Here is a 20,806-nt window from a genome sequence, read left to right on the forward strand (position 1 = left end):
CCACATTTCAGCTCTGACCAGCATCCTTAGGAAGGCCTGCCTGCAACATTGGCCTTTGATTGACATGTAGGAACTTGGAACTCAGGAGGGTTTCCAACATCCCCAGAACAAATAAGAATGGCTCACTGCACCTAAGCTGTACAGACTGCCGCAGTCCAGCTGCAGCAAAATAACCGGGGGGTGACGAACAACTTGTGTACGTTGATACAGCAGGAGTGGGAGCCCTTTATTGTAGGACAACAGAGGTATTTATACATTCCACACAGCTTATCTTAATTAACATAAACTAGATACAGCAGTCAACCAATAAGGAATCTCCACACTTAATGGCTCGCTGGAGCTGGCATTACTTCACAAACCACTCCCTCTGGCATTTTGCCAGGCGCCATCCAGACTTGTTTACAGACCTTAACATTAACCATTCCCCCTGGCAAAATACCAGGCGCCATCCTGACTTGTTTACAGACTCTAACACAGACAAGTATGGTTTGTGCTGAACATCTGCTTTCCTTCTGAGAGTTTGGAAATCAGGTGCGCGTCAGGAAGAGATGCCTATGTGGTCAGCGCCCAATAATGACACTGGGTGCTGTGGCTCTCACAAGCTTCCCAGGTTGGAGACTCCTCACAATGATGTCACAGCTCATGGGGGGGGGGGATCAAGTGTGTCCCTTGTCATTGCACTAGGAGAGGACTCTAGGAGCTTGTGTCTGTCCCCCTACATTTCACCCTGGTACCCTCTTCTTTTTGCTGATTTTACTATCTGTCCTTTTACTGAAAAAATTCAGAGCTATGAGTAAACCCTATTCTGCATTCTGTAAGTCCTCCTCATGACTCATTGGGCCTGAAGTCATGTTGGGGACCAATGACACAGTCTTTGATACCAGAATCTCATGTCTTTTGTGGAATCAAGGCAAGCCAACTGGTATTATGGTTTAGACATGAGGCATCCCCAAAAGTTCACATGCAAGACAAAGCAAGAATGTTCAGAGATGAAATGACTTGCTTATGAGAGCTGTAACCTAATAGTGGATTAATCCACTGATATGGATTAAATTGGTGGTAACCATAGGTAGGTAAGGTTTATGGAGGCCAAAGGAGAGCTCCATAAAGAACTTTCCCTTTGCTCCTCATAGAAACCCTAAATAAATCTTTTAGCTTCACTATTCTTACTTGACTTTAAAAAGTCACTAATTTGGGAGGCCACAGAGCTGGGCAGTACATTTTTAGTCCCCTGTTGGTTTTGCTGTAGATCACACCTCTGGTGTGTGGGTTGTAATAATAACAGTTGCCTAGGTTACTCTTCAGGGACATGAAGAAGAGTACTAGCTCTTCTCATGGACCTGCAGATGACTAGAACAGGAGCAATCTCTTACCGGTCTGTCCTCTTCACTGCCTTAACCTTTGGGTCAGATTCTACTCTGTTCTGCATGTAGAGACATTGAACATTGGGAAATGTTTTGTCCAAGACTATAATACAGGATTAACTTTACCTAGACTTGCCTAATTCTGCTCCCACCCTTGAATGGCTGTGCAGCTATTCTGCCCCAAATTGTTTTAAGATACTTGAGTCAATAAATTTCCTCTATTGTTTAAGACAAACTAGATATGGTTTTCCAACACTAGAAATAGAATCCCTGTTATGGTTTAGTTATTAGGTGTCCCCCAAAAGTTTATATGTGAGACAAATCAAGTAAGTTCAGAGGTGAAGTGATTGGGTCATGACAGCCTTAACTTATTAGGTGTATTAATCCCCTGGAAGGGATTAACTGGGTGGTAACTGCAGCAGGAAGACTTTGGCTGGAGGAGGTGGGTCCCTGGGGGGATACCTTTGGGGTATATATTTTGTCCTTGTTGAGCAGAGCTTTCCCTCTGCTTCCCTCTGCCACACTCTTCTGCTGTGATGTTCTGCCTCATCTCAAGCCCTGAGGAACGGAGCTGGCCTTCTATGGACTGAGATTTCTGAAACTGTGAGTCCCCAAAGAAACTTTTCTTCTTCTAATTGTTCTTGTCAGGTCTTATGGGGATAGTGGTGAAAAAACTGACTTCAATCCCAATTGATGAAGATTCTGCTGTTCAAAGAATGTGGCCCTCTAGGGTCTCTCTGTTCAGCTGTAGAGACAAGTCTCACAAAGGAGAGAGTCTTCTTTTTTTAGGATCCAGAAACTAACTCAATAAAACAGTCAGCTTTCTACAACCAATGTCTTATCATGCCCACCAAGGACAGAAGAGTGGATGGCCACTGGACCTTGTTCCCCTGCAGGGGACCCAGCTGGAGATGCTGATTTCAGGCTACAGAGGTATTTATGTGGCTGAGACACATATGACAACCACAGACCGTCCCTGGGATGGACAGGATTATGTAACCGTAGAAACCTGAGCAGAAAGCCTCTGCTGCAAGGGGTGGAAGAGGAGGTGGTTTGACGGGAGGAGAGCTCAGTGTCATTTCCATGTCTGTGCCCAGCGATGGGTATCCTGTCCACACCACACCTTCCTGTCTGCACCCCACAGGTGATGGCTTTGTGCCACATGCTGATCTGACGCATAAAACATGGCCTCTACAGCATCTGCCTATAGACTTCAGTGACAAGCATTTGAAGGCCAAAAATAAACATCAAGGGCTTGACTTTGGGACCAGAACTCAGGCAGTGTGGACCAAAGGCTTGCAAAGGATTGCTGAAAATGATGCTTCAATTCATGGTTATATTTAAATATTATTATAAACGGTTGCAGAGTTGCAACTGTTGAAATATAAACTTTTTTTTTCTAATTGAGCAGTAGAACTTCTCAATACAGAATCTACAATATACAAAATAAGTTAATAGGGAACACAACAGAACATGTGTGGCAAGAATATACCATGCATCTTTAACCACAGTAAGAAAACAGCAAAAAATATATATATAGTTTTGGTGCAAGAAACATCCACAACTTGTACCAATCTCATGGAATTAATTCAATCCAAAATTTTTTAAAAATTACATTTTCTAATGGATGCAACAGAAATGTATCTTTTGAAACTGAGCTCCCTTCTCTTCCTTGGACTGTATTTTCTCCCTGCCTCTGATTTATTATAGATGCATTTCTTAATCATTTTATTGTCTGGACTGTGAGTTCATGAGGGCATGGCTGCTGAGAAACTGCTGTGTCTCTAGCCTTAGAACTTGACATATAGTTAGTGCCCAATAAATAAGTGCTGAATGAATGAATGTAAACCACATACACATTTAACCAACATAGAAATGATTTCTTCGTTGTTACTTCCAACAGTGACTTTGCATACCCTAGATGGCACGTCCTCCTCATAAGGTCCTTACATAATGCCTGGCTCTCTTTCCTGCCCACTGGGGGTAAGCCAGTGTCCTAGAGTTGCTCGGCTGCTTGTACTACAGGCTCTGGGCACAGTGGCTGCTGTGGCCCATCCTGTATGCTCTGCAGCGTTCCCCAGGGGACAGAGTTGCCCAAGTTGTGCTGAGAAGCTAAGAAGTAACCTGATGGAGGAGGCGGCAGTGCCTCAATCCAACGTCCCTCTGAATTGTCGTGTGTGATGCTCCAGCTTCTTGGCCTCAGCCTGGAGGTGCCCCAGGGCTGCAGGGCTCGGGTACTTGAGAACTGCATTCTTGGTGGCCAGCGCCAGGTCCTTCAGCAGCCCACAAAGGTGGCTGCTGCTGCAGAGGATCTCGTTACGCACATCCTTCTCCTGGGTCTCCTTGCACAGAGTGTCCACCAGCTTCTGCCCCACCATGATGACCAGCTTGCTCTGAGTGATAAAGATCTCTGGAGGCTGGCTGTTGCTGAGGCTGCTGTGGAATACACTGATGGCTTTGAAGAGTGCCCCAAAATAGAGACGGCAGTGTTCAGAGAGGTGCACTTTCCTCCCGGGGTTCTGCTGAGTCAAAGGCTGGGCTACAAGAGAGCCAGGATTCTAGAGAAGAGAAGGAGGAAGCAGGTAAGAGACAGATGGATCAGCAAGCTGCGGTTATCTTCCCTTTCTATTTTTGCTTGATTGGCAAGGCATTTTAGAAGAAAAGACACAGTTTTGGGGGGACGTCTAAAGAAAATAATGTTAATGTTTCCAAAGCGCTATAGCATATAACATAGTATATGTAATCTTATGTATTATAATACATACTATATATAATTTTATTCGACCATCAGTAGACCATAAGAAACTCACTCTAAGGGACATGAGAACAATAACTAAATTTATAGCTTTCAAAAGTGCAAGAAGGAGTTGGGGTTGAAGCTTGGTGATAGAACATATGCTTAACATGTGCAAGGCAAGATGTAACAACAGCTAACATTATTATGTTTAACAATAATGCACCAATAAAAATATGGAAAGAGAAAAAATAAAAGGGAAAAGAAAAAAACAATAATAACAACAACAACAAAAATGTAGAAACTTGACAGTGAGATTTTTAAAATTTGCCCAAAGAATAGCTTTTAAGATATTTACAAATCCTTTCTGATTCCAGGACCAAAGGTACAGTGAAAGGGGTCAAATATACTGACCTATCTACCTTAATATGAAAATGCTCACCTTGTTTGCTGTTAAGGTCTCATCAAAATTTTACTTTCAGGAAAATGGGATCAATGTGTCTCCCATATGCCATCGGAGGATTCTCAGCACCTGAGTTGGTGGTGGTCACTCTGGGTAGCATTACAAGGCAGCTTAGGGTTTTTTTTTTTTTTTAATCTAGTTTTATTATTTGCAGTGCTGAGGGTTGAAGCCAGGACTTCTGCACAAGCTGGGTGAGTGCTGTACCAGTGAGGTACATACACCCGGCCCTCCTATTTTTTTAATAAGTGAGGAAACTGAACTCAGGGGCCATTCAATTAGTAAATTCAGCTGGAGCTCACAGTCAAATGGCAAAGTCTGAGACTCTCTCCCTCAAACTCTGCCCTCTCTTGTCTACCGATGACAGCACTTCATCAGAAAGGACCCGCAAAGTGAATGTCAGAAGGGGCTATGTCCCTCAGGGCTGGTGGAGGGGGAGTCAGACTAGAAGCAAGGCATACTTTGGAGAAATCTACTCATTTTTATGATTTCATATTTGGAAAATGAAGACAATGATTATTTTTTAGTATGAAGTGAAAAGAGGATGGGGTGTTGGTTAAGAGGATTCTGGGAGCAGGGAGGATGGGAAGAAGGGTTAGAAGCATGAGCCAGGAAATCTATCTTAAAAGTACCAACTGTAGGTAAAGGAAGAGAGTACCTTGGCTCCTGACCCGGGTGTGGAGCCTGCAGAGGTGGTTCTAGTTGTTTTCTTATGGACAGGCAGCTGCAGGCAGTGTGTGGGCAGCGGTTGGGGTGCCACCAGGGCTTCCCACACCCAGAGCATGGTCCCCTGTGGCCAATGACACCCTGTCCCCACTGAGGAAGCACTGTCAGTGTAAAGCAGGGGATTTCCAGGGTGGCCCCTGGACCAAAAGCATCAGGAGCACCTGGGGGCTTGTCAGGAAGGTAGATTCTCTGCACCCACGCCCACCTAATCAGAAACTCGGAGTTTCAGCAAGCCTTATAAGTGACTGTGATATACTGTCATGCTGGGTGGCCTCTGGTCTAAGGCATACTTTGCCTTGAAAGGACAGCATGACCTTTAGCAATACAGAAGGCCTGATGCTCAGTATTTGGGGTGTGGGTAACTGAGCCTGGGTTCTTGCCCCTCTTTGCTTCAGAGAAGGCACATGATCTTGTCTGCATCACCCTCCCCCCACCTAGCATGCCCCTTAATCTGGGCTGTTGAACTGGTTCACTGTTTCCCAAGCAGCCAGCCTCCCTCTTGACATCTGCTGGCTTCACACTGAGTCTCTGGATGGACCCATTGTTTTCACTTTAATAATTTAAAGGAAAATTTCAAAATTTGGAATTGGAAAACTGTTGTCATTTGCCACAAATCGAAGATGACCAATAACAATAAGCACAATGATAACATCTTTGATTAAAAAAAAAAAAGAATTAGGAGATGTCGAAGAGGTGTTGAAGACAGAACTTCAAACCAAAGTGGGTTTTGTTGTTGTAATCAGAAGCATTAATTGGTGACATCACAGAGAATGTGACCATGTTATCTAATGCCATATTGGACCCGCCCATGATGAACTTGCAGTTTTCCCTGGTGGTCAGGGTTAAGGGCCATGATACATACACTAGAGCTCTCCAGGGTTCTTTGTACTGTAAAGAAGAGAAAACCAGATCTCCCCCAAGTGGGTCATGGCTATAGGATGAGATTGCTATAGCATGATGAAATGTGTCTAGGGACAAAGCATGTAACCAGAGGTGTTGGGGAGTGAGCAAGACAGCTTACCATTGTATCTAAGTCTTTGTCTTCTTCTAACTTTCCTTCCAAGATGCGTGTTTCTTTTTCTTCTAGGTTAGGTAATGCCTGAAAAATAAAATACAATTTGGATGGTTTTTCATTATTTCAAACTGCATCAGTTCAGGCTAATGCTCGAGTGCTCCTACCTGTACTGCTATTCCTGGTTCTGCTACTGACACCTGTTGTCAACCAAAGGAGACTTTGGCAGTCCAAGGCTAACCAACAAGGCATAATGTAATGACCCATAAAAAATTATGTTTAAATTTTTTAATTAAAAATTTTTTAATTAAAAAATTTACCTGGAAATGAAAGATGTTCAAATTTCTAGAATATGTTAAAGCTGTTACATCATCAGGCATGTCAACAGAACCCCAAGGCTGGGACCCAAAGAGTCAAACCATCTCCACACAGCTCTCAGGTGCCCACTGGGCTCTTGGCTACAACCTCTGAACTCAACGTCCTCTTCTTGTAAGGTCTAAAGGCTCCACAAGAGTTCCTAGGTAGGACTGGAGTGTGGAGGCTGATCAGACCTGGAACAACTCAGAAGATTGTCTGAATGGGGGCTGGGGTGTAGCTCAGTTGGCAGAGTGCTTGCCCAGCCTGCACAAGGCCTTGGTTCATCCCTCAGCACAGCCAAAACCACAAAAACAAACAAAAATACAAGAATGTTTGAAGGGTACTTCTTTTTCTATGAAACATGCTGATGATAACAAAATGTATAACTTTCAAAAACATGAGGATACTTGGTGGCAAGATTTAAAACTTAATAAACTTTTTTTTTGGTAACAGGATTGAACTTGGGAACTTAACCACTGAACCACATCCACACCCCTTTTTGTGTATTTTATTTAGAGACAGGTCTTGCTGAGTTGCTTAGGGCCTGAGGTAGGCTTTGAACTTGCAATCCTCCTGTCTCAGCTTCCCAAGCCGCTGGGATTACAGGAGTGCACCACTGTGTCCGGCAAAACTTAACAAACATTTTTAAAAGATTTAAAAAATACTTTCTAATTCTAGGATCAGAGGTAAACCTGAACCCCCAAAATTTTTTAGAGAAAATCCAAATATACTGATCTATCTGGCTTAATATTAAAATCCAACAAGATTTTGTCAAGAAGTTTGCTTTCATGCATTTTATTCTCTAGGAAATGGAACCTTTGTCTTGCGAGAGCCTAAGAGCTATCAGTAGAGCTTCTCGGCACCTCACTTAGTGGTGATGGCTCTGGACGACATCAGAAGACCCACTTTATGTCACTGGGACCTCTGAACTCACCTGTTCAGAGGCACTTGTCCCATTTTTCTTAAGTACTTCAGGGGAATGGTAGTTTTCCCTTGCTTTATTAAAAGGAGTACTCTTTTGGTATGATTCTACTTCTCTTTGTGGAAGCTGGATGCATTTTTTACACGTAAATTCTGCATTTGAGGACAACTGGATGGTCTCTTCTTTTTCACAATTCTGCTTAAAGAGCAGCCTCCCATTGGCAATGACAATGGAGGAAAATCTCTTGACATCTTCCGGAACCATCCGTGCCACCATGACAAACCTCTCAAGGTCATCGAGGCTGTTCTGAACTTTGTCTGTCACAAGAACTTCGAGGGACCAATTGCAGCTGTCCAGGTTTTCCTTTGCTTCTAGCAGGATCTGGTAGGAATTGGAGATTGTCTGTAACTGATCTCGAATTCTGGCCCTAAGATGACTGTCAGTGACGTTGCAGGTAGACCCATAAACTCCTCGGGCAAAATCCAGAAATTCTTTTAAAGCTCCTTCTATGTGGTCCGCAGCCCTGTGGATCCCATCAATGTTGGCCTCCAGAGAGTCTCTGAACCTCCACTTCCTACTTACAAAGAGCAGCAGGCTTGCTGCAGAGCTGACCACTTTGTGCTGTAGGCTCATTGCTGTCTCTTTGGCTAAGTGCAGATCCAGGGAGAGCTCCTTGGCTGACTCCTCCAAGGAGGAGCTAGAGGAGGAGTCAGTTGACATGGAGGAGCAGGAAGAAACCACACTGGCTCTGCTGTCCGAGCTGGCAATGGATGACCTATCCGGTTCTGGAGATAGGGAAGTTTTTCGTCTGGAGAACTCGAAGGAATTGTGGCCCCGGGGGTTCTCTGGAGCCTCCTTGGCTTTTCCCAGTTCTTTCCCTGCCTGGGACGCACTTGGCATTGCTTTAGGGATGTCATAAATATTGGGCTTGGTGTTCTGCTGCTCCACTCGGGGAATCAGAAAGCTGGAAGGCACCTTGTAGCTGGCGCCTGCATCTGAAGAGAGTGTGTTCCTGGGCACTAGGATGGTGTAGGAAGGGACATCTGAAAGGCTGGGATTCTTCTTCGTGGGCACCTTTTTACCTGGCTGTGAAGGGAGGATCCTGACTTTGGTATCTGGAGGTCTGTGGAAAGTAGAGCTCGAACTGGGGACAGCATTTGGCCCTGCTTCTTCCGCGAAGCTGGCTAGAGATGCATTTCTGACATTGGCCTTGCCCAGAGACACTGGAGTGTCATAAATCCATTCTGATTTCTGAGGGTTTGGCAATGTGCTGTAGCCCTCTCTTCCAAAGGCTGGTTTCAGAGGAATGTCCTATGGAAGAACCACATGTAGTCGCCCATGTTAGCAGCAATAAAAAGAGGGCTTACTTGACCCTTCAGGTCTGACTGTTTCTCCTCTCTCTAGTCCCTTCTGTGGCTCCCCATCACTGTTATCACTCAAGGCCCCTCACAATCTCGATCTCTCCCCTTTTTTTGAGCCTCCTTTCTCTTGATTTTCAACATTCCAGCCCCCACCATCTTCCACCCTGTACTTATAGGTCCAGTCCCCTGGACTGTTTGCCTCACCTGAACTCAGAACACACACTCACACCACCATATTTAAAATTTTGCCAAAACGGGTCCCTTTGCTGTAACTGCCCGTTCAACTCTTTCCTTTCCATCTACTATATGTTCTATATTGCTCATGGCACTGCTGAAATATCACCTCTTTTGTAAGGCCACCCCTAATAACTTTGGACAAAAGTATATCCATGGGACGCATGTAGTCGAATCCAGTGATGAATTCCCCTACACACACAGAAGCATACTTCAATGCAGTGCATCCCTGAGGTCTCTCACAAGAAGAAGTGATTTTTAACACTTGCTGAGCTCTTGCTCTGTGCTAGGCACTCTAGCAGGTGCTTTGCAGGGATTATCCCATGTAATCCTTCCAATACATCTGCAATACAAAACTGAGGCATGAAGAAGCTAAGTCTTACTCAAACCACATCCTATTCCTGAACCCCAGTGCAATTAAGTTTTTGTTGTTGTTGTTGTTTAAAATACAGTAAGGTTTGTTATGGAGAATTTGCATACTGATTTTTTATCTAGGAAGTCCCTTGGAGGCCCATGTGTTAGTCTCATTCTCCAGCCGGTGGTGCCACTGGTAGGTGATGTAGTGGGGCCCTATAAGAGATGGGTCCTAATTAGAGGAAGTGAGGTCACTGAGGATGTGCCCTGGAAGAGGATATTAGGACTCCAGTGCCTTCCTCTTCCTCTGTCTGCTTTCTGGCCACCAGGAGGTGAGTGGTTGTGCTCCACTGTGCTCCCTCCATGGTATACTGTGCCGCCACAGGCCCAAAGCAACATGCCAACTGACCAGAGGCTCAACCTTTGAAACCATAAGCCAAAATAAACCTTTCCTCCTTATGAGTTGTTTACCTCAGGTATTCTGTCACAACAATGGAAAGCTGATGACACATCAAGCTAATAAAGTTTCCCAGCAGACATTTAGGCTTCCACGGCACCACAGCTCGGCACCTGTTCATACTCACGCCTGCTTGGCTGGCTGGAAGGTGGAGTGCTGCCTTTTGGGGACTGGGCGGTATGTCATATAACTGCTGCTTCTCCGGCTCCTAGGGAAAGACCGCAGAGGAGGACAACTTAGATTTTTTTCTTCCTAATGGCTATCATCACAAACTCTCCACTCTCCAATGTTTTTTTTTTTCCAATGAAAGAAACAAATCCCTGAACACTTTGGGGCTGTCAGTCATGGTGCTCTTCCATGTGCTGCAATGGATGAAAGTTCAACACTGGACGTGGTGATGTATAGGGCTCTCCTTCCCCAAGGACTGAGGGAAGCTGTAGAGAGCTAACTGCAGTCACCTGAACTGAAATTGGCCACTCATCTAAAGGCAGTTAGCCTTAGGATGGAAAGAAGCCAGAAGGGACAATGACATGGGAGCCTAATACATCTTTTTGTTTGTTTTTCACAACAGAAATTCTCCTGTCACTCACGCTGTCATTCTGAATATATGTATCGAGTGACTACTAACTACGTCGAGCCAGGTGGAACTGTGCATGTACAGTGATGAGAGCAATAAAAAGAGAGCTTGGATTACCCCTTTGAAAAATGTGCATCCTACTGAAGATCTACTGAGTGCCAGATGCTGAGCTTGTCATTCCCCTGCCAGGCTCCTCCAGAGGCTTGAGATACAAATGTTTTATGTTACATATGAAAAACGTATACAGTGATCAGAATATGTGTATATTAGGATGTAAAAAATAAGTTCCAAGTTCTAAGGCAAGGCAACACCAGAACAGGCTTTGCCAAGAAAGAGGGAAAGAGCTGGGTATTAGAGGGCTTCTTTGCCGAATCGAGCTGAGTCTCCTGCAAATCCTTTGGGGTTAGGGACAAGTGCCCTCCACAAGTGAAGCATTGAGGGTTCCAATAGGATCCTTTGATGACTTGACTTGATGACTATGCCCTCAACATGGAGTCATAGTGCAGGGTGCTGGCTCTGGCTTTGGAGAGTTTAGAGGCTGACAACCAAGCAGAGTGTGGCTGTGCTATGATGGCCTGTCCTTGGGTTCAGGACCAGAGTGAAGAAAGCACATCCCTTGCCCTGGGCCTAGCATCCAGGGGCACCAAAACCCTCGGTCATCTAGGCCAAGTATTTAAAAATCATAATTAATGCAAAAAATCATGATGAATGAAATGTCAACGTTTTAAACAAAGACAGGACCCGACAGGCTGGGGATTAGGGCAAGGTAAGTGAGGCCATGGATTTAAGTGTGTCTTCATTTAAGAAGCTTACACCCGGGGAGATGCTGGTGCTCCCTTGTCCATCTTGGCAACAGGAGCATGTGTGCTTCCATGGCCCAACTGGGGTTGCATGGGAGCTGAGCATGAGCAGGGCAGGATGGGGAAGGGAATCTCAGGAGGATGCTTTGGAAATAACCTGCCTGCCTCGGGGCTAAGGGAAGAGGCACCAGCCAGAGCAGGTGCATTTGCTCCCTGGGTGGGATTTGCAGGTAAGCAGTGCTCAGTTAGGAGGTGGGGACAGCCCTAGAGGAGAGTCAGCCTGAACACTTGCCACCAGCATTCAGCACCTGCACCATGTCCCCAGAAGAGCCAGTCAGTAGGGCCTTTCTCCTGTCCTCTCTCCCTGCCTGTGTCCTGAAGCCCTGAAAGAGTCTGAGACCTCCCAGAGAGTGGGAGGGGAATGGAGACCTTGAGCCATGGAACCAGCAGAGAACCTGGTCAATCCTGAGGTCCCATTGCTGGAAACCAGGCCCAGCAAGCAGGCAGGAAGCGAGGGCAGAAACTTTGGCCTGAAATGAATGCACATTTGATTATTGCCTGGATGGGATGTTAAAATTCCCCCATGGAGACTGGGGACACCAAAGTGACTTCTTTTAACTGAGTGACCAGGAAGTCACAGAGCTGCTCCAAGTTCTGTTTAGACTAGTGCTGTGGTCTCAGTCCTGGCTGCATATTAGCATCTCCTGGAAGCTTTGAAAGTCCTAACGCCTGAGCCCAGACCTGACAGGGCAGAATCTCTGGGGATGGGCCTTGGGCAGCAGGACTTGGGAAAGCTGCCTGTAACTCCATATGTGCTGGAGTCTGAGAGCTGAGAAAGGAGCGAAGCTGTTTTTGATGTGCCTATTATGTACAAGTAAGTTAAAAAAACAATAATAACTTGCCGGGCGTGGTGGAACACGCCTGTAATCCCAGCAACTCAGGAAGCCGAGGCAGGAAGATCGCAAGTTGGAGGCCAGACTGGGCAACTTAGTGAAACCCTGTCTCAAAATAAAAAAATAAAAAGGGCTGGGATGTAGCTCAGTGGTAAAGCAACCCTGAGCTTAATCCCCAATACTGAAAAAAAAAAAAAAAAAAAAGAAACCCTAAAATTTCTTCCCCCAGAGATAATGAATGATCAATGTTAAGATCATCAACCTTAAAACTGTGATGCAGGGCTGGGGATGTGGCTCAAGCGGTAGCGCGCTCGCCTGGCATGCGTGCGGCCCGGGTTCGATCCTCAGCACCACATACAAACAAAGATGTTGTGTCCACCGAAAACTAAAATAAATAAATAAATATTAAAAAAAAAAAGTCACCTCAAATTCAGCACATCTTTAAAAAAAAAAAACAAAACTGTGATGCATATCCTCCAAGACACTGTTTTTTAGGAGTTCAGGAATAAATAGCTCAGTGATAGAATGCTTGCCTAACATGCTCTGAGACCCTGGGCTGGGTCTCCAGCATTGCCAAAAAGATATTACTCTTTAAAAATGTATGTGTGTAGGTGTCTATATTCATAATGAAATATCTATTACAAATGAAAAGTAAAAATTTTAAAATGTCTGGAATTCCAATAGCCACAGTGTTCTCCCCAGCAGGCCTGGATCCTGCAAAGCTTGCCTCTCAGTGATGATATGACCTTCAGAGTTAGGGGACCGAAGCCCCTGAAGGCCTCCCTCAGGGAAGCTGAAATCAGCTGTCTGTGAGACGCCCAGACCCCACTCAGCTCAGGCCTGGGGGATCAGGGAGTGGGGCCACCACGACGCAAGGCTCACCTTAAGGGCTGAGGGGACCCGGCTCTGCACGGGCACGTCGTACACCTGGGAAGGCAGAGCTGGCAGCGAGGCCCTCGAAGGTCTGGGAAGCACAAAGAGGGTCTTGGAGAGAAAAAGAAGGGTGTCAAGGGAAAGGAAATGTTAAACTGATCACATGGTCATGTTCAAAGTTATCTCCCAAACAGAGAAGACAGCTCGTGGGCACTGTTGAGTGTCATCCTAGCACTGCTAAGTGGCAGATGCTTTATCCCGGAGACTGGCAGTAGCTGGGTGCTGAGGGGGTGGCCCCCTGGTGGGGGAGAGGCTTCCTCAAGGGGTGGACCAAGGCTGCCTGCCCTGGGAAACAGCTAGAATGCAGAATCTTGGGCCCCACGTCTGGTAAATCTCTGGTGCAGTGGAAATAAACGGACCTAGTGATCCTGAAGCTCTCTAGGGATCTGGGCTGGACCTCTGACATGGGGCAACTCACATATACACCCAGCCACATGGGCAGAGGGGACTTTCAGAGTGTCCATGAATGACTCCCAAGGTCCTGGGGAAATAGGCCTCAGGTCGGGCCTCTGGGGGAGTAGGAATCACAGATGACAGCACTTGCTGATGTGAGTAGAAGCAGAAAAGACCTTGGCAATCTGAGTGGTTGAAAGTGACAGAGGGATGGAGGGTGGGCAGCAGGGAGGACTGGGGAAGGTCAACAGCGGCAGGGAGGTTAAGGAGCGGGCTTGCATCCTACACAGAGCAGGACTGACAATCAGATTTCATCTTCCTAGGAGCACTGATTCAACATTGCCACCGATTCCATACCTATTAACGGGAACTCTGGGTTCCAACTAGTCCTTCAGAGCCGACTGCTATCTACCCTGAGCATAAAGCTGGGTGCTATGGAGTGCGAGATGACACCCCTAGCTTGAGATCCAAATCATCTGGCAAGATTTAAAGTATTCCAGTTGCCAGGGCTCCTACCTCAGACCTCTCGAATCAGAGCATTTCTGGGAGCGGCCTGGGAATGGAGATTTTTTTTTTAAATGGGGTAGGAGATGCTCACTGCCTGGGGCTTATGGCCTAAGGGGGAAATAAATAGGATCCAGACACACCTAGGACATAGGTTGGTAAGTGAGATGGGGCCGGAAAAGAGGAGAAGGAGAATGTACCTCTTGCCCTGGTCCCAAGAAATCTGTCACAGAGTAATGGGCTTTCCCATTTGAATCCTAGGGGTGGTCAGGAATGAAATGTGGAGACAGGGAGGACAATGCAGGCTGAGGAGGCAGCTTGTGAGGACCAGGTAAAGGTCCTTCCATTCATTACAGTGTCCCTCGGACCACGCACTGGGTGGCACATGTTAAGTGCTGATGCTAATTTGAATGTGGATAGCACGGGATGGTAAAAGATAGCTCAGGACATGAACACCTGCCCGGCCCTTCATCAGGCTGCAATCACAAGTGCAGCTGAAACGGCCGTCAACTAACAGGACACACTTCTCCCAAGGACACAGTGTAGTGCCAAGTGTCAAAACAGCCCCTTCTTTGAGTGATGACTGCTTTCTTACTCTCAAAAAAATGAGGTTCTCCAATCCTGGGCTCTGGGAAGCACTGGCTCTCAAGTACCTTTATTAAGAAAGAAGTGTCAAAATAATAATAATAAAATAAAATCAATAAAGGATAAAAAAAAAGAAAGAAAGAAGTGTCCTGCTCATGCTTGGAGGGCTGAGTTACATACCCAAGAAGCAGAATCTGTTGTTCTGGGCTTCAGATAAGGGGAGCCCCAGCATTCTACCTCTGTCTCCACTTTATGGTTACCAAAGAATTCCTGTGCTAAGGGGCTAAGCCCTTTGAACCTAATATGAAACAGCCATGATTCTGTTTCACTAAATCCCACCTTTCCCTGAGCCCATAACTAGACCAACTTTTCCTCTGTGAGATACCCACAGGGTCCTCATTCTGCAGTTTTCTTCATTTCAGTTAATAAACCTGGCTGTGTCTCCAGTGGTCTCAAGCTGTTTGGTCCAGGACAAATCATCAATGGTCCCCATTGGGGATCCAATATCCTCACTAGGAAAGAGAGGCCATGCACTGTCCAAGCCCAGGGACCACACGGGAGCATCCCTCACTATTGACAGCGACTTCTGTACCTCCTCCCTCCTGGCTCTGTTTATTCGGCAGCCCCTGCTCTCTCACACTACAGACCCTTTTCAAATGCAGTTCCCGTATCCGTTGTTCCCCAGGACTTAAAAAAAAAGCCCCATTTTATTCATATGGCCGATGCCATGGGTCACACATGTTTGCAAGAGCACACACACACATACACACACACAGAGGAGGGACTTTCCTAAAAATGACATTTGAGATAGAAGGATGCCACTTCAAAAATGCCCAGTGTTTCTTGGAAAATGTAGGTTCCAGATAGCAATTTGGGAACATGTCTGAGAAACCTGGTTTCGAGAGGCTTAGAGAGGCAGGAGGAACTCCTGTTCAGGAACCAGTGGGTCTCAAAGCAATTTCATGAGGAAATCTGGTCCTTTGCTGAAATACCAAAGAGTCCCCTCTTTTGGGAATTTCAACCAAAATCAAATATCTTCTTCTTCTTTTTTTTTTTTTAAGTCAGGCTTATATATTATATTAAGGAAGTTGGAACAAAAAGTAAAGCAAAGCTTAGGATGGTGGTTACCCTGGGGGAAGTGGCAGGGAGAAGGCTCAGGGCTTCTGAGTGCTGGTTCTGTTCCATTTCTTGGTTGATCCTAGTGACTGAGTTACGTCCTTAGGACCTGAAGGTGAAGCTTTAACAAAGAGGTAAATGGAAAGAGTAGCTCCAGCCTCAGCCGGGTGAAAGGAGATCACAGGATGGTGAGAATGGCGAGGACAGGGCTCTGCCCTTGGGGCACTGAAGTCTGAAGAACATGGAGAGAGCTAAGAAGCTTTAGTGCTAGCTCTGTGTTCCCAGGTGCAGGAGTTGGATGGATAGTTTCACCTCCTTGGGATCAGTTTTCTCATCTGTAAAATGGAGAGTTGATCTAATCCAAAGGTCCTCAAAAATCTCTTCCAGTTATGGGGATGTCTGATTCTGATGTGTAGATGCCTCTCTTAGGACAATTTGAGGATAGGGACAAATTTCCACCACCTTGGATTTTAACCTTGGGCCACTCTGAATCTAGAGATGGTCAACAGAAGTACAAATTGAGTCCATGAAATGACTTGCCTAAGTGGTGGCCCAAGCCTGTGATCTCTCCGCTGGAGATGGCTTGAAGCCAGTGCCTGGTTCTACCAACGTCTGCTTCCACTTGGAACAACATGTATTTCCTGGGCAGCCTCAGACTTAGGGTTAAAGGCTCAGTAATGTGAGCAGGGGAGAGATGCGTGCCTTTCCTGTGGACTGGAACATTCTCAACTGATTAGCTAGTTCCACCCTTTTCAGAGCAGAAAAGCAGAGCAGAGGGGAAGTGACGTTAGTTAGAATCACCACACGGTGCATCTGGAGCTGACCTTAGAAATGCTCCTCTGACCTCTCCTGACCCAGAGGAGGACAGAGAAACACAGGGGGTCTGTCATATTCTGAGTGTCCTTGAGTGACAGGCTGCACAGGAAGCCAAGGGAGCCAGAGGGCCAGACCACTAGGTGACAGAGAACACACAAAAGGGCAAGAATGCAGCCAGGACAAACAGGGAAGGAGCTACAGAAGGAAAAAAAAAAAAAAAAAAAGCAGGAAAATTCCCCAGCGGTTCTCTGTGGCCACCTGCTGAGTCCTGCTCAGTGGCAAAAAGGCCCTGAATTCCCCTGGGTAGCTGCGGCTTCTCCTTACCACCGCAAGAGCATGGAGACATGCTTTATGGAAATGGTTGACAAGATTCATGGAAGGAACCCTCTTACAGCCCTGACCATCTCTCTGAGTTAAAGTTCACTTGTAACTTGTCTTTTCCTTTACGTGAATGTAATTTCAAGGTGGCAGTGAGTCACATTTCTGAAGCATTCTATTGAGTAGGGTCACTTCATTCAGTTGGCAAAAGTTTCCCGGAGCACCTAATAGAGGAGCACCAGGCACTGTGCTGGGTGCAGAGGGTGCTTGGCCGAAGGTGGGTTTGCATCTGTTTTCCTTTTAGGGAGAGGGGAAAATGACCCCTGATTTTTTTTTTTCTTCATTAGTTTTGGAAAGAATTTCAAATCAATATCACCCAGTGTCACTTGTCCTTAGAAGAAATACCATCAAGGCCCCACTCCGTCTCAGCTGTTTTGACAGCTGCTGAGAGGCCAGGCCTAGACACAGCCAGTTGTTTCAGAAAAGCAAGGTAGTGCTCACCCCATGAAGGCCCAGCCAGCTTCCTCCTAGTGTCTGGAGTCAGCACCTGTGTGTGGCAGCTGTTCTGAGTAACAACTGTCTGGTCCTACGCCTTGCAGCCCAGGAAGTTAGAGAATCTGAAGTATTCAAAACCTTTGAAGGCACCAAGCCCTTTTCATTTGCAGGCAGCATCGAAGGCTGATACAGAGGAAGCCCGAGAGGAGCGCAGCACCTTCCTGGGGTCCCCTGGGCACACAGGTCAGGAAAGTGGCCTTTTCCAGGACACAGACCTTGCCAAGACCCCTGCCAGAGCTGAGGTCAGGTGGGATGTGTCATCTGAGCTGAAAGCCAAGCATCGTGGCAGGCAGGAAGTGTCCAAGGCCATCGGATGCTGCAAATGCATTCTGCTCTTCCACTTCACCCAGGCTGGGCTTCACATTCCTTTCTTTATTTTATAATAAAGTTTTCTTTTGGCTTTTACTAAGTGCTCCTTTTCCTCTGCTTTTAAAAAGCTGATATTATAAAAGCTACAGATGTCATACATGTTCCATAGAACATGCAAATTAACCCCCTAATCTGTTTGCTCATCAAACACTGATGGAGGACACACTCCATTCGAGGCTTGGTGCCAGGTGCTGGGGACACAGGTGGGAAAGAAGTAAAAGTTCCTTCACTTTCTCCTTAGCCAATTCCACCTCTTGAGGGCAGCCCTCCTTGTGTGTTTCAGGGTCCTTCCTACATGTGGGCAGAGATGGGGCACAGATCTTAGACATGTACATGGACACAGGATACTGTCTTCGAGGCATCATTTGTCTGGTCTTTGATCATATTATTTACTTATTAATAATATTATTTACTTATTTAATAACACCTTATAGAAGTGACTCATCTTTTTTTCTTTTTTAACAACTGCAAGGTAGTTTGCTGTGGCAATGCACTCACTAATCTTCCCATACACTAACATTTAGGATTTTTTTCCCTAATACCAATGATTCTGGAAGGCCAGGGCCTCCTCGTTCCTACCAGTATTTGCCTTCCCGTGTGCTCCTGTAGCAATTCCAGAAGCAATATTTCCGGGTGAAAGGGAATACACGTTTTAAATGTGGTAGGTCACTTGACTTGGATGTGACAGAAATCCAGACCTATCACTACCACTAGAGATCCCAGTGATGCCCTGCTGTCCCCCAGGCCATGAATGCCCACAGCACTTTCATGCACTGCTGCACTAAGTCTTCCGTCATCTGCAGTGGGGTCAGTCTTGGGCAGCTGGCCAATCCCAGGCTGCGGAGTGTATGAGTGACAAGGGTGGGGTCCTGGGCCAAGCACACAGCTCCTCAGTCATGATTACCAATGACCTAGGTTCCCTTTGGCACACTTGGATGAACAGACAGTGGTGACTTGAGTGGCTCTGAAGCCCACATCCCCTGACTCATCTCTCTTATTTGGAAATAGTCTTACCTGTTTTGGAAAGCTTAAAGTCTTTTCACAGACGATTCTGGCGGTGGGAGGTGGGTCAGGGAACTCGTAGACTTGGGCAGCAGGTGGCAGAGGCTCCTCCACCCAGCTCTTCATCGGCTCATAGACAGGGCCTGGGGGTGGAGTGGGCAGCACTGTGGGCACCTGGTAGGTCTCCTCTGAGTTGGTGATGTTTTTTTCCAAGCCTCCTGGGAATGGGGGACAGGATCTATCCTCAGGGGCCTCTGTGAGGATTTGGAGGCGGTTGGCAGGGGCCAGGCCCTGCCTTCCATGCAGCCGACACTTCCACCAGCCCTCGCTTTCCGGCACATTTTGCTCCAGAATGGTCAGGATGTCTCCTCTGGAGAAGGCCAGCTCATCGGAGCAGTCAGGATGGTTGTCATAAAGAGCCCTGGCCAACAGTGTCTGGAGGAGTAGAAAGAAAGAATCCACTGTTATTACGATTGCCAGCTACTCCAACACCACAGGAACCTGGTGCACGCTCAGTTTCTCCCATTTCTTCCTCCCCAGAGGCTACTGCTCCTGTTCTTTGCCTAGCCTATGTCTTTGTATCCCTGAGGTCTCAGGTGAAATGCCATGCTCTCAGGGGAGGTTTTGTGTACCCTGAGACCAGGCCAAGTAGCCCTAATGCAACCTCATGGCCCTTTTTAAATTTGTGGAAGCTCTGGCCTTGCATCCCAGGCTACCTGGGCATCAGCTCTTTGTTTGAAATTGCCAAGGAAATTTGGAGATTTGGAGAGTGTCTTAACCTGTCTGGGAAACAGACTCAAACTGCCAAATCTGCTGCAGCCCACTGTGACTCAGGAGTTGTGTGCTTGGTCCAGACCCCCACTCTCTTGTCACTCCTACCCTCCGCAGCCTGGGATTGGCCAGCTGTCCAAGACTGACCACACTGAAGAAGATGGAAGGCTCGGTGCAGCGGTGCGTGAAGCTTCCTATGAGTGGGCAGCTTCTGTGCAATCAGAAGGGGTGGCCTCCCTGGCCTCCCAGTTAAAGGTGCTCCCCTTTAACTCATTTTTACAAAAAGCTAGAACTTCCTAAAGAGCCCTGGACACACGCATTGTGAGAGGCCATTCCTACTGTGGAAATTTCCTCCTGTTCCTTGGTAGACCAGAAATCTTTAACAGAGGGACGATAGAACTTTTTCACTTATCCGAGGCCAGAGGGTCTGGAAGATTAAACTGAAAAGCAGGGAACTGAGTTAGAGCCACCAGACACTGACTGCCCTTCTCCATGTCAGCGTGTGTCCCTCCACACCTCAACAAACATCTATTGAATATTCACTACATAGGGCCCCTTCCCAGAGTGTGGGTTTTCAGAAACACAAATCTCTACCACTCTTCAGTGGCTCCCCAGTGCCCTTTGGATGAAAACCAAAAGTCTGCAAACCTTCGAGACCTGTATGAGCTCGCGCCTGCGCACACTTCCAGCCTCCTGGGTCTCGATTCCTCACTGATCATCCATGAGCACCACTCTTCCTGAGGGTCTGAGTCCTTCACACATGCTGTTCCTCTATTGCAGTCACTCAATGAAATCCCACACATCCTTCTAAATGTCACTTCCTCAGAAAATGGATTCTCTCACACCTTCCCCCAAACTATTAGTTTTCCCATAGTTCTCCCCCAACCCTTTTTTTTTTTTTTTTTGCACACTATCTTCCCCTGTCTGTACTTATCACATTTGTGTCTAACTCACTGAGTGTGCCATCTTCTTTAGTGCCTGCACTCCCGGACATGAGCTCCAGGCCAGCAGTTCTGCACCTGCCTTATTTCCAGCTGCACCCCCAGGGTTCGGCACCTAGGAGGTGTTCATCAGCAACTTGTCAAGTTGATGGGTGGACAGGGCTGAGGGATGTGATGCCCCAGCTTCAGGACTTTAGGAGGTCAAAAGCCACAGCACCAACAGAAGAGCCCCTGGAGCAGGGGAGGAAGGAA

General features: G+C 46.7%; 1 protein-coding gene across 1 annotated transcript in view; it reads right to left on the reverse strand.

Moving 5' to 3' along the window:
• Window positions 1–205: 205 nt before the first annotated feature.
• Cass4 (Cas scaffold protein family member 4) overlaps window positions 206–20,806 on the reverse strand; it is a 36,185-nt gene continuing 15,584 nt past the window's right edge. Inside the window, exons 2-7 of the mRNA XM_071608981.1 lie at window positions 18,855–19,277; window positions 13,134–13,235; window positions 10,109–10,189; window positions 7,588–8,886; window positions 6,306–6,383; window positions 206–3,922 (exon numbers count right to left, since the gene is read on the reverse strand). Of these exons, the coding sequence (XP_071465082.1) occupies window positions 3,512–3,922; window positions 6,306–6,383; window positions 7,588–8,886; window positions 10,109–10,189; window positions 13,134–13,235; window positions 18,855–19,277 (2,394 nt within the window). The 3' untranslated portion in view covers window positions 206–3,511. The remainder of the gene's footprint in view (window positions 3,923–6,305; window positions 6,384–7,587; window positions 8,887–10,108; window positions 10,190–13,133; window positions 13,236–18,854; window positions 19,278–20,806) is intronic.

The sequence above is a fragment of the Marmota flaviventris genome, chromosome 2, assembly GCF_047511675.1.
Source record: "Marmota flaviventris isolate mMarFla1 chromosome 2, mMarFla1.hap1, whole genome shotgun sequence".
Classification (NCBI taxonomy): domain Eukaryota; kingdom Metazoa; phylum Chordata; class Mammalia; order Rodentia; family Sciuridae; genus Marmota; species Marmota flaviventris.